This window comes from Aegilops tauschii, chromosome 3, assembly GCF_002575655.3.
Source record: "Aegilops tauschii subsp. strangulata cultivar AL8/78 chromosome 3, Aet v6.0, whole genome shotgun sequence".
NCBI lineage: Eukaryota > Viridiplantae > Streptophyta > Magnoliopsida > Poales > Poaceae > Aegilops > Aegilops tauschii.
The window spans coordinates 613,779,480-613,793,093 of record NC_053037.3 but is presented as its reverse complement, the minus strand read 5'-3'; the positions used below and the strand labels follow the sequence as shown (position 1 = coordinate 613,793,093).

The window sequence follows — 13,614 nt, the reverse complement described above, 5'->3', positions numbered from 1 at the left end:
TGCTCAGGCATTCAAAAAAAAAAACCTTCTCTTCTTTGGTAAGAGCGTAGCTGGCACGACCTTGAAACCATTCCGGATGCCGGTCATCTGGGTCTTTCAAAAGTTGCTGGTCCTGCCGTGCTTCCTTTGTATCATTTGTCTTCCCATACACGCCCAAGAAGCTTAGCAGGTTCACGCAAATATTCTTCGTAACATGCATCACGTCGATTGCAGAGCGGACATCTAGGACTTTCCAATATTCTAGCTCCCAAAATATAGATTTCTTCTTCCACATGGGTGCGTGCCCGTCAACTCCCCGCGGAACTGATTGTCCGCCAGGACCCTTTCCAAAGATGACTTTCAAATCCTTGACCATATCAAATATCTCAGCACCAGTACGTTCCGCAGGCTTCGGCCGGTGATCTGCCTTGCCGTTGAAATGCTTGCCTTTCTTTCTTATGTTATTATTTCGGGGAAGAAATCGACGATGACCCAGGTACACGTTCTTCTTACAATTAACCAAACGTACACTTTCAGTCTCATGTAAGCAGTGCGTGCATGCATTGTATCCCTTATTTGTCTGTCCCGAAAGGTTACTGAGAGCGGGCCAATCGTTGATGGTTACAAAAAGCAACGCTCGTAGGTCAAATTCCTCTCCTTTGTGCTCATCCCAGACACGTACACCAGGTCTGGCCCACAACTGTAAAAGTTCATCAACTAATGGCCTTAGGTACACATCGATGTCGTTCCCGGGTTGCTTTGGACCTTGGATGAGCACTGGCATCATAATGAACTTCCGCTTCATGCACAACCAAGGAGGAAGGTTGTAGATGCATAGAGTCATGGGCCAGGTGCTATGGCTGGAGCTCTGCTCGCCAAAAGGATTCATGCCATCAGTACTTAGACCAAATCTTATGTTCCTTGCGTCAGCTGCAAAATCTTTGAACACTCTGTCGATCTTTCTCCATTGCGTTCCATCAGCGGGGTGTCTCAACTCCCCGTCGGACTTACGGTCCTCTTTGTGCCATCGCAACGACTTGGCATGCTTTTTGTTCATGAACAGACGTTTCAACCGTGGTATTATAGGAGCATACCACATCACCTTGGCGGGAACCCTCTTCCTGGGTTTCTCGCCCTCAACATCGTCACCAGGGTCATCGCCTCTGATCTTATAACGCAATGCAGTGCATACAGGGCATTCATTCAAATTCTCGTATTCACCGCGGTAGAGGATGCAGTCGTTAATGCATGCATGTATCTTCAGAACCTCTAAACCTAGAGGGCAGACAACCTTCTTTGCTTCGGACGTACTGGCGGGCAACTCGTTATTCTTCGGAAACATATTCTTCAACATTTTCAGCAAATTTTCAAATGATGAGTCACCTACACCTTCCTGTGCCTTCCATTTTAGCAAATCTAGTGTGCAGCCCAGCTTTTTCAGACTATTATCGCATCCTGGATACAACGAATTTTTGTGATCCTCTAACATGCGATCCAAATTCTCCCTATCCTTGTCAGTTTCGCAGCGTCTCCGTGCATCAGCAATGGTCCGACCAAGATCATCAGCGGGCTCATCATGTGCCACTTCTTCACCTTCACCTAACCCTTCCCCACCTTCAGCATCATCCTCCATGAAAGTATCACCGAAATGATCATGATAGTTGTCATCGGTATCATCCCCTTCTTCATCTTCTTCCATTCTAACCCCTCTTTCTCCATGCTTGGCCCAACAATTATAGCTTCGCATGAAACCGTGCCGAAGCAGGTGCATGTGAACGTCTCTTGAGGAGGAGTAACCCTTCTGATTCTTACAGACAGCACATGGATAGATAATAAAACCTTGCTGCTTGTTCGCATTTGCCACTACGAGGAAATCTTTCAAACCCGTAGTGAACTCGCCGGAGAGTCGGGGACCGTACATCCATTGCCGATTCATCTGCATTATTATTATATAAAGTATATAATTAACCATCATGCATTTGTTAAACTAACTAGCTAGAAATAATACAAATTAAACAATGAACTACACACATGCATATTTTATCAATGACACATGAAAGGTTCAAGTTGCTAACCGCGATCGCGGAGGAAAAATAAATGAGAAAGCTCAAGTGTGGCTCGGACACTTCATATCATGTTTGTTTCAGGCTCTCGGGCATTTCATCGAACACCTTGTGTGCATAGGAGGAACCAAAAGCAAACCCACCACCCCCTTCTGAAAATTGTGAAGTGAGCTGAGTGAAGTGAAGTGAGCTGAGTCCTATATATAGGGATGGGCCTTTAGTCCCGGTTGGCCTGGCCAACCGCGACTAAAGCCCCTCCCGTCCACCAGCTGTCGACCGAGCGCGCTGGGCCCAGATAGTTGGTCGCGGGTCTCCTCCCGAACCGCGACTAAAGACTCCTTTTGTCGCGGTTCGATTGTTTTGGGGACTAATGGGGGCGTATGGAAGCCTCTTTTTCTACTAGTGGCGGTTCAGCTGGCGTGTGTGACTTGATTGCACCCGCAACGCAAGTTCTGTGACGGGTTTTTCCGGTCTGCAAGTAGTGTGACTTAAGTGCACCCGCGGTGCAAGTTCTTAGACCGCCAGTGCTAAACATGCGGTTAGTTTATTTGCAGGCCGTTATTTATGGCTTTTGCAACCTCCTATCAAATGTATTCCTCTAAACATTATTAAACAATAAAGAGTAAGCGTGTGTTTTTTTTTCGAGAAAATTTTAGCCTAAAAAAACCCAGAAAAACACCTACGATTTCCCTCTCTAAAAGAATAAAAACGACTACCACCCAAATGAAAAATCAAAATGCTAGGAAACGAAGCCAACACCAGGGTGCACCTGGCGAGCAGGGCGCCGACACGGTCACTGAGGTACTCGTCCGAGATGGGATCTGGCTCCACGCGAAAGTGGTGGCGATAACGAAGATGTAGTAGGTCAGGTTGCTGCTGTTTGCTGCATCGTCGTCTTTGGCCAGCAGGCAGCAAGACCAATTTGGTTGGCGAAGACGAAGGTGGCGACCAATCATGAGCTTGGTGGCGGCTGCTCCCGCAGTGCATTGCTGGTGACAACCATGACACCATGCATGGGCGCACACAGCCTGGTCGTGAGGCGCTGGTTGTTCAGATGTCTTCATGTATTCCATGATTCCATCTCATCAGTGGGCGCTTGGGTCCTTCGTTAACAATGAATCACATAACCAATCTTGAAACGTGATGAACCCATATCAAGGTAAAAACAGGTGTTTTGTGACTCTTTTGAGCATTTATTGCACCTCACATTTTCTTCCTTTTTCATAGCCTTCAGTTCAGGGCTTTAATTGCTCGTAGTTTTACAGTGATGCACTATGAACTAAATGCAGCAACATGTTCCTTCTGACGTAAGTACTCATATTTAAATTTTCTGTATGTCCCTTTCAAGAAACAAGACATTTTCTATATGTCCGACAAGTCGTCGCCTCCTGGCACAAGTCACCCTTCCAGCTCCTATAAAGAAAATCCCCAAACAATTTGAAAAAACCCCACTGTCGGGACACGGAGTATTTGAACCCGAGCTCACATGCTCTCTAATGAACAGTAAAATCATAAGAGAAATGTAAAAAACATTTCAAAAAATTCTGAATTTTAAAATTCTGATTTTTTTTGATAAACATTGATGAATGTTTCAACTGCATGGAATTTTTGTGATGAAATCACATTCGTATAGGTTTGGGCAAAAAAGACAAAATTGATGCTCCGAAAAGACTATTGTTGGAAGCATTTTGGAGCATCGATCTTTTTCCTAGCCCTCCACGAATGTCATTTCATCAGAAAAATTTGCATGCAGTTAAAACATTCATCAATGTTGATAAAAAAAATCAGAATTTGATTTTTTTTACTACTTCTCGGGTTTGTACTGTTCATGAGTGAGCATGCGAGTTCAGGATCAAAAGATCACTTTTGCCACTGTGGCTCGTAATGAGCTACACCCTCGGATCCAAATAAGTTTCATGGTTTTATCACAAATTTGAACTAAAAGCACAACACTTATTTTGGATCAGAGGGGGTGCATTTTAATGGATTTGCGGGCAGTTGTTGTCTCTGCTATTGTTTGGGCATGTCTGGTATGTCACCGTTGTTGCTTGCTAGTTGTCCACGCCTGGCATTTTTAGGCCCCACGTGCTCCATCTTGTACAGGTGCTAAGACTGCCATGTAGGCAAAAAGTTTGATGTGACAAGGTAATTAAGAGGAGAGAGATGAATGTGGTGATCCCAGGAAGAAACAATGCTAAGCGCGAGAACCTAGCAATGTTTTAAATAGCGGGCTATTGCCAAATAGCGGCGGACCTCAAAATTAGCTATAGCGGAGCTATAGCGGGTTATAACAGGCTGTAGCGGGCTATTTGTACATGAGACCATTTAGCGACACCCTGTTAAAAAGGCTATATAGCGGGCTATAGCCCGGCTATTTAAAACATTGGAACCTAGGCAAAAGACTTAAATGGAAGAATCCCACCAATACATAAAGAACTTTAGTTGCAAAACCATTAAATGAAGGATGCTTAGCACCAACAAATTAAGCACCTATGCATTGGGGCTTTAGTTGCTAAAGTTTTAAATTTTGCTTAGCACCTCATGTAAGCACCAATGCATTGGAAATAGCCTTACTACTAGTGTGCTCTCTCCATGCATTGAATACATAGTTATTAGACCAACGGCCGCTGACCATGCACACTATTTAAGTTATGGGCTTTTATCATTTATGCCATTAGTTGTGTCCCACTACTCAGTTTTGCCATTAGAAATTGCTACTACTTAAAAATGCCATCGTTTCATGAGAAGTTTGCTCAAAAAGGCTATTAGATATCTCAAAAATGCCATCATTCCATTAGATGTTTGCTCAGAAATGCCATTAGACATCGTTATTTTCAGGTCAAACTCGTTGACCATGTTATATGATGAAAATACCCCTATAACCAGATGTCAGCTCTCTCTATCTCACAATGATAAGTTATTAATATGCGGCCGTGATAACGTGTGGGCTGGTCGACTCAGTTTCAAGGAGTTCATGATAAAATCGAGGACGTGTTGGAGGTAAACAACATTATACTATAAGACTAGTCATAATGGGTAATAACTTAGACTAGTAACATGCATATGTTACTAGTTTATGTTACTACCTTTATAGTAGGGAGTAATATGTCACTACATCACAACACTTGATTAGGGGCAGTTAACTGCCAGGAGAAAAATCTGTCTAAGGGCAATGTACCTGCCGGGAGATTAACTACTGCCGCTAGAAGCACATTAGGACAGATAAACTGCCGGGAGAACTTGAGGTACAACGGCGCCATAACTGTCGATACACTTTATGGCCCATAATCTGCCGGGTGAACTAAATCTCAGCCCATAGTCTGCCGGAGGCCTTCTTTGGAGCCAGACCCAAATATCGGCCCTCCAAGCGCGCGCCAGCGAGCAAAAAAAGCGCGCAAGTTGGCGAAATTGTGGCCAGAAAGGAAATAGACGCGCCGGCCCTCCCGCTCCACCAGACCACAACGCCGCCCCCAAATCACGCCACACCCTATCCACCCGCTCCCTCCACCAGACCGCCGCCGCCCCCAAATCACGCCCAATCCACCCGTGCCCTCCACCAGACCACCGCCGCCGCCCCAAACCTTCCCACCGCCGGCGCCCGCGGCCACTTTAGACCACTGCTGGTGTAGCCCCCAACCACTGCAGCTCCTCCGCCGCCCACAAGTCAACACCCCATCCACCCTCCACCGGACAGCAAGCCGCGGCGGCCCCCAACCATCCCGCCGTCGACCCGCAACCATCCCACCGCCGACGGCCGCCCTCCAACCAAATCACCGACGCCGTCGCCCCCCATCACGGTAGCCCCTCCACCATCCTCTGCCGCCCCAACAACCACTCCACTACACCCGGCCACCACCATCGTCGCCCCACTCCAGAGCAGCGCCGTCGAGCACCCGTTTGACAGGGAGCACCACCGTCGTCGCCGAGCCACTCCACCGGCAGCCACCATCCTCCGGGAACGCCTTCCTCGCCACTAACCTACTCGCGCGCTTCCTTCTCGAGCAGGCCTCCCCGCAAGCGTCACCGAGCACCAAGCCGCGGGCCTGCCCCCTCCACACGCCCCTGAAGCAGCAAACCCTCGGCCCTCCTCTCCAGCGAGCAGCTCTGCATCCTCAACATCTTTTCCCTGGACATACCTGCCTCCTGTAATTCAAGTGACAGCCTGATAGGTGACATTTTGTTGCAATTTCTGTGCTTTTTTTGTTCTGAATGTGCAGCTACGCAATGTGTAGAAGTGGTACAGGCCTGTAGTTAGAACAAATCATCAATTTTTAAATGCTTTGATCTAATAACAGCGAAAAAACCATGAGCCAGTCACGTTTGAAGGTTCTTTGCTTGTCTAAAAACGAAATTAGATTCTTTGTTTGATCTAATTGCTTTGAAGACTATTACTGTTAGTAGCCCTTCAGATCAAAGGACTGGGACCATTATATTGGTGATTAACAAATGCATACCTTAATTAGATTCGTTGACACCAGACTAAGTTGTTTAGTTGAGGTTTGGAGTTCATTTTAATTTGAGATGAAAGAAAGCTAATCATTTTAAGTTTTTGTTCGTTTATTTGACGCTCCAAAGTAGTACCATCTTTGTTTGTGTTTTGAGAAATATGATATGTGGACAGAACAGGTGCTTCATAGATCCAGACAACATTCAGATTCTTGGAGATGTCCATGTCCCCACACATTCTATTTCCAATACATAGAACTTTAGAACCCAAGCATAAGCTTTCTGGATGTCTCAGGTATGGAATTAGTCACTACTGCAAGCCTTGTCTACACTTCACAAGTTATATGGATCAAGTTAATTTTTAGCAGAACAACATGTGAAATATTACTTTTGGATGTGTTGAATCAACTTAAATGCACCATGTTTCCTTCTTGACCAAAAGGTGCTCGAGTTCTTTGCCTAATGTGGGTACTGATTTTTTCTGAATCTTGGTCTAGCATATTAAAGGAGCCTTGACTGTTGACAATTCCACAACTTTATTGTATCTTTTCTCATGATATATGAAAGTATTTTCCAGTCTGCTGCCAGATTGTTCAGACAACGTGTCACAGCCTTTTCTGCAGATAATATGCTAGCATGTCTTCTGATTAGTTTAACACATGGATTGCCAAAGCTTTTCATCTGCTATGTTGCCTGATAGTTCCAGCCTATTGGGTTTTCATGTGCTTGCTTGTGAGATGAATGCATGGTATAACATCAAAAGTTGTATGATTCTACTATTTCTCCCTTATAAATCAATAGGTTAGTACAAAATCTAGGAGTGAGTTCCTATTAGCCTACCATTATTCTTCTGTTTCATAAATGTTCCATTGATTTCTTGCTTATATCCTAAAGGCAGATTTGTTTAAATTTAGTTTGCAAAAAACCATTATCCAATCCATGCTATGTCTTTTTACTACTGGCCTTGTTCTTCCTAATAGATGAATGCATGGAAGGACTGTACAGATGCTTGTTCTTGAGACATGGCATTCTGGACTAGGAGAGTCAAGTAGAAGGCCTGTATAGTGTAATAGTTACTCCCTCCGTCCCATAATGTAAGACGCTTTTGCAAGCTTTGTTAGTTTGCAAAAACGTCTTATATTGTGGGACGGAGGGAGTAGAAAATACTGAAACTGTCCCAAAAGGGAAGGATGGTTACCCTCCTTGTTTTGAAGAGGTAAAACAAGTTACATGCATTAATTTGTTGGTACCATCACCCTGATTTGACGACGAGGTGGTCTTTAGCTTGAACAATAATTTCCCTAATCTGTTTATGGTTCAAACCGCCAAAATAAGATATTTTTCCTTACGAAGTGCTTAATGGCTTTATTGTATTTTCTTTTGTCATGATACGGCGTGTTCAACTACACATCTTCTGTCAATTTGCTCGGAATATTGCCTCTGTTCCGTTGACAGTGTCAGAACATTGGATTCATGCATTTGATGTCCTCTTGGATCCAGATTGGAATAAAATTAAATGTGTTCCTTTAATTTGCATAGTTTCCCGGTTGCTTTCTTTGCAAATAGAAAATGTGTTCCTTTAATTTGGGTAGTTTTTTTGTAACCTATCATGCTTTTCTTTCTTTTCACTGAAAACAAAGTGCATTCTTTTGTACCAAAAATTCCAAGAGCACATGAACTGTAGACTGTACACATGTACTTCCTTTTTTAATCTGCAGCCGCTTGCTTTCAATGTTATTTTTGGAAGGGTGTAGGCGAGTATGTAACAAAGGTAACACTGATCAGCATGTGATTTTTTCTTCTTGGTAATTTGTTGTTCCTTTGATCTTCTATTTTGCATTCCTCATAGAATCTATGATCTTACAAGGGCTATCTCTATGAGCTGAACAATTGCAGCAGAAGACACACTCAAATTCAGAGTTTAAAGCATGATGAGTAATGTTGTGAGAGCTTGTTGATGATTTGCCTATTTTTCACAAAAATGGGACGTGTTGGATGGTCTATGTGAGGTTCTCTAAGAAAAAATGTTCCTCACATTTCTGTTCTGGTTGTACGATGAATTTTTTTCCTCATTTTTTCTGTTCTTGAGAATCATGGAAACCTCATCGAGGACTAAGTCAACTTTTTATGCTTAACCAACTTCTTTTTCATTACTTATTCAGAACGGAAAGAATGTGATACTGTATAGTGTTTATCGAGACCATGGTAGCCCAGTGGCAAAAGCAACCATTTTATAAAAAGGGGTGATATATTACCTCGTGGTGTTGGGAACGTGACCACCATGGGGCAAGCTCAAGGGCGATGTATCGCATGGCCATACAAGCATGTGAGCTTATGTTCTTATGATTAAACTTACCAATGACTATGATGGTTGATTGCTTCAAAAGCCTTGCTTTTATGTATGCAGTTGGAAGTGCACAAGTCCATGGAAAATGCAGGAATGCGACCACAAGCTAGCTGAGGAGGTAATATACATGTTTCTCCTGGCTGCTAAGTATGTGTTGAAGGAAATATGCCCTAGAGACAATAATAAAGTTATTATTTATTTCCTTATATCATGATAAATGTTTATTATTTGTGCTAAAATTGTATTAACCGGAAACATAATACTTGTGTGAATACATAGACAAACAGAGTGTCATCAGTATGCCTCTATTTGACTAGCTCGTTGATCAAAAATGGTTATCTTTTCTAGCCATTGACATGAGTTGTCATTTAATTAACGGGATCACATCATTAGGAGAATGATGTGATTGACTTGACCCATTTCGTTAGCTTAGCACACGATCGTTTAGTATTCTGCTATTGCTTTCTTCATGACTTATACATGTTCCTATGACTATGAGATTATGCAACTCCCGTTTACCGGAGGAACACTTTGTGTGCTACCAAACGTCACAACGTAACTGGGTGATTATAAAGGTGCTCTACAGGTGTCTCCAAAGGTACTTGTTGGGTTGGCGTATTTTGAGATCAGGATTTGTCACTCCGATTGTCGGAGAGGTATCTCTGGGCCCACTCGGTAATGCACATCACTTAAGCCTTGCAAGCATTGCAACTAATGAGTTAGTTGCGGGATGATGTATTACGGAACGAGTAAAGAGACTTGCCGGTAACGAGATTAAACTAGGTATTGAGATACCGACGATCGAATCTCGGGCAAGTAACATACCGATGACAAAGGGAACAACGTATGTTGTTATGCGGTTTGACCGATAAAGATCTTCGTAGAATATGTAGAAGACAATATGAACATCCAAGTTCCGCTATTGGTTATCGACCGGAGACGTGTCTCGGTCATGTCTACATAGTTCTCGAACCCGTAGGGTCCGCACGCTTAACGAATCGATGACAGTTGTATTATGAGTTTATATGTTTTGATGTACCGAAGGTTGTTCGGAGTCCCGGACGTGATCACGGACATGACGAGGAGTCTCGAAATGGTCGAGACATGAAGATTGATATATTGGAAGCCTATATTTGGATATCGGAAGTGTTCCGGGTGAAATCGGGATTTTACCGGAGTATCGGAGGGGTTACCGGACCCCCCGGGGGTTAATGGGCCATAGTGGGCCTTAGTGGAGAAGAGGAGAGGTGGCCAGGGCTGGGCCGCGCGCCCCTTCCCTCCTAGTCCGAATAGGACAAGGAGAGGGGGGCGGCGCCCCCCCCCCCTTTCCTTCCTCTCCTCCACCTCTTCCCCCTCCACTCCTAATCCAACTAGGAAAAGGGAGGGAGTCCTACTCCCGGTGGGAGTAGGACTCCACCTGGCGCGCCTCCTCCTGGCCGGCCGCACCTCCCCCCTCTGCTCCTTTATATACGGGGGCAGGGGGCACCCCAGAGACACAACAATTGATCGTTTGATCTTTTAGCCGTGTGCGGTGACCCCCTCCACCATAGTCCACCTCGATAATACTGTAGCGGTGCTTAGGCGAAGCCCTGCGTCGGTAGAACATCATCATCGAAATCACGCCGTCGTGCTGACGAAACTCTCCCTCAACACTCGGCTGGATCGGAGTTCGAGGGACGTCATCGAGCTGAACGTGTGCAGAACTCGGAGGTGCCGTGCGTTCGGTACTTGATCGGTCGGATCGTGAAGACGTACGACTACATCAACCGCGTTGTGCTAATGCTTTCGCTTTCGGTCTACGAGGGTACGTGGGCACACTCTCCCCTCTTGTTGTTATGCATCATCATGATCTTGCGTGTGCGTAGGAATTTTTTTTAAATTACTACGTTCCCCAACAGTGGCATCCGAGCCTGGTTTTATGCGTTGATGTAATATGCACGAGTAGAACACAAGTGAGTTGTGGGCGATATAAGTCATACTGCTTACCAGCATGTCATACTTTGGTTCGTTGATATTGTGAGATGAAGCGGACCGGACCGACATTACGCGTACGCTTACGCGAGACTGGTTTCACCGCTGCGAGCACTCGTTGCTTAAAGGTGACTGGCGGGTGTCTGTCTCTCTCATTTTAGTTGAATCGAGTGTGGCTACGCCCGGTCCCTGCGAAGGTTAAAACAACACCAACTTGACAAACTATCGTTGTGGTTTTGATGTGTAGGTAAGAACGGTTCTTGCTCAGCCCGTAGCAGCCACGTAAAACTTGCAACAACAAAGTGGAGGACGTCTAACTTGTTTTTGCAGGGCATGTTGTGATGTGATATGGTCAAGGCATGATGCTATATTTTATTGTATGAGATGATCATGTTTTGTAACCGAGTTATTGACAACTGGCAGGAGCCATATGGTTGTCGCTTTATTGTATGCAATGCAATCGTGCTGTAATGCTTTACTTTATCACTAAGCGGTAGCGATAGTCGTGGAAGCATAAGTTGGCGAGACGATAACGATGCTACGATGGAGATCAAGGTGTCGCGCCGGTGACGATGGTGATCATGACGGTGCTTCGAAGATGGAGATCACAAGCACAAGATGATGATGGCCATATCATATCACTTATGTTGATTGCATGTGATGTTTATCTTTTATGCATCTTATTCTGCTTAGAACGACGGTAACACTATAAGATGATCTCTCACTAAATTATCAAAGTATAAGTGTTCTCCCTGAGTATGCACCGTTGCGAAAGTTCTTCGTGCTGAGACACCACGTGATGATCGGGTGTGATAGGCTCTACGTTCAAATACAACGGGTGCAAAACAGTTGCACACGCGGAATACTCAGGTTAAACTTGACGAGTCTAGCATATAACAGATATGGCCTCAGAACACTGAGACCGAAAGGTCGAGCGTGAATCATATAGTAGATATGATCAACATAGTGATGTTCACCATTGAAACTACTCCGTCTCACGTGATGATCGGACATGGTTTAGTTGATTTGGATCACGTGATCACTTAGAGGATTAGAGAGATGTCTATCTAAGTGGGAGTTATTAAGTAATATGATTAAATTAAACTTAAATTTATCATGAACTTAGTACCTGATAGTATCTTGCTTATCTATGTTGTTGTAGATAGATGGCCCGTGCTGTTGTTCCGTTGAATTTTAATGCGTTCCTTGAGAAAGCAAAGTTGAAAGATGATGGTAGCAATTACACGGACCGGGTCCGTAACTTGAGGATTATCCTCATTGCTGCACAGAAGAATTACGTCCTGGAAGCACCGCTGGGTGCCATGCCTGCTGCAGGAGCAACACCAGATGTTATGAACGTCTGGCAGAGCAAAGCTGATGACTACTCGATAGTTCAGTGTGCCATGCTTTACGGCTTAGAACCGGGTCTTCAACGACGTTTTGAACGTCATGGAGCATATGAGATGTTCCAGGAGTTGAAGTTAATATTTCAAGCAAATGCCCGGATTGAGGGATATGAAGTCCAATAAGTTCTATAGCTGCAAGATGGAGGAGAATAGTTCTGTCAGTGAGCATATACTCAAAATGTCTGGGTATAATAATCACTTGATTCAGCTGGGAGTTAATCTTTCGGATGATAGCGTCATTGCCAGAATTCTCCAATCACTGCCACCAAGCTACAAGAGCTTCGTGATGAACTATAATATGCAAGGGATGGAAAAGACTATTCCCGAGCTCTTCGCAATGCTAAAGGCTGCGGAGGTAGAAATCAAAAAGGAGCATCAAGTGTTGATGGTTAACAAAACCACCAGTTTCAAGAAAAAGGGCAAAGGGAAGAAGAAGGGGAACTTCAAGAAGAACGGCAAACAAGTTGCTGCTCAGGAGAAGAAACCCAAGTCTGGACCTAAGCCTGAGACTGAGTGCTTCTACTGCAAGCAGACTGGTCACTGGAAGCGGAACTGCCCCAAGTATTTGGCGGATAAGAAGGATGGCAAGGTGAACAAAGGTATATATGATATACATGTTATTGATGTGTACCTTACTAATGCTCGCAGTAGCACCTGGGTATTTGATACTGGTTCTGTTGCTAATATTTGCAACTCGAAACAGGGGCTACGGATTAAGCGAAGATTGACTAAGGACGAGGTGACGATGTGCGTGGAAAATGGTTCCAAAGTCGATGTGATCGCGGTCGGCACGCTACCTCTACATCTACCTTCGGTATTAGTTTTAGACCTAAATAATTGTTATTTGGTGCCAGCGTTGAGCATGAACATTATATCTGGATCTTGTTTAATGTGAGACGGTTATTCATTTAAATCAGAGAATAATGGTTGTTCTATCTATATGAGTAATATCTTTTATGGTCATGCACCCTTGAAGAGTGGTCTATTTTTGTTGAATCTCGATAGTAGTGATACACATATTCATAATATTGAAACCAAAAGATGCAGAGTTGATAATGATAATGCAACTTATTTGTGGCACTGCCGTTTGGGTCGTATCGGTGTAAAGTGCAGGAAGAAACTCCATACTGATGGGCTCTTGGAACCTCTTGATTATGAATCACTTGGTACTTGCGAACCGTGCCTCATGGGCAAGATGACTAAAACGCCGTTCTCCGGAACTATGGAGCGAGCAACTGATTTGTTGGAAATCATACATACTGATGTATGTGGTCCAATGAATGTTGAGGCTCGTGGCGGGTATCGTTATTTTCTCACCTTCACAGATGATTTGAGCAGATATGGATATATCTACTTAATGAAGCATAAGTCTGAAACATTTGAAAAGTTCAAAGAATTTCAG

General features: G+C 44.2%; 1 protein-coding gene across 1 annotated transcript; it reads left to right on the top strand.

Annotated features, from left to right (window-relative positions):
* The first annotated feature begins 6,472 nt into the window (after nucleotides 1-6,472).
* On the top strand, nucleotides 6,473-13,151 carry LOC109768153 (uncharacterized). The gene is made up of 4 exons (XM_073511321.1): nucleotides 6,473-8,814; nucleotides 8,896-8,953; nucleotides 11,969-12,811; nucleotides 12,916-13,151. The coding sequence occupies exons 3-4, from the start codon at nucleotides 12,304-12,306 to the stop codon at nucleotides 12,927-12,929; spliced, it is 522 nt and encodes a 173-aa protein (XP_073367422.1). The 5' UTR covers nucleotides 6,473-8,814; nucleotides 8,896-8,953; nucleotides 11,969-12,303; the 3' UTR covers nucleotides 12,930-13,151.
* The last annotated feature ends 463 nt before the right edge of the window (nucleotides 13,152-13,614 follow it).

Bases quoted from the DNA above. Each gene is read 5' to 3' on its own strand.
- LOC109768153 (XM_073511321.1), top strand. From the start codon at position 12,304: ATGCCCGGATTGAGGGATATGAAGTCCAATAAGTTCTATAGCTGCAAG.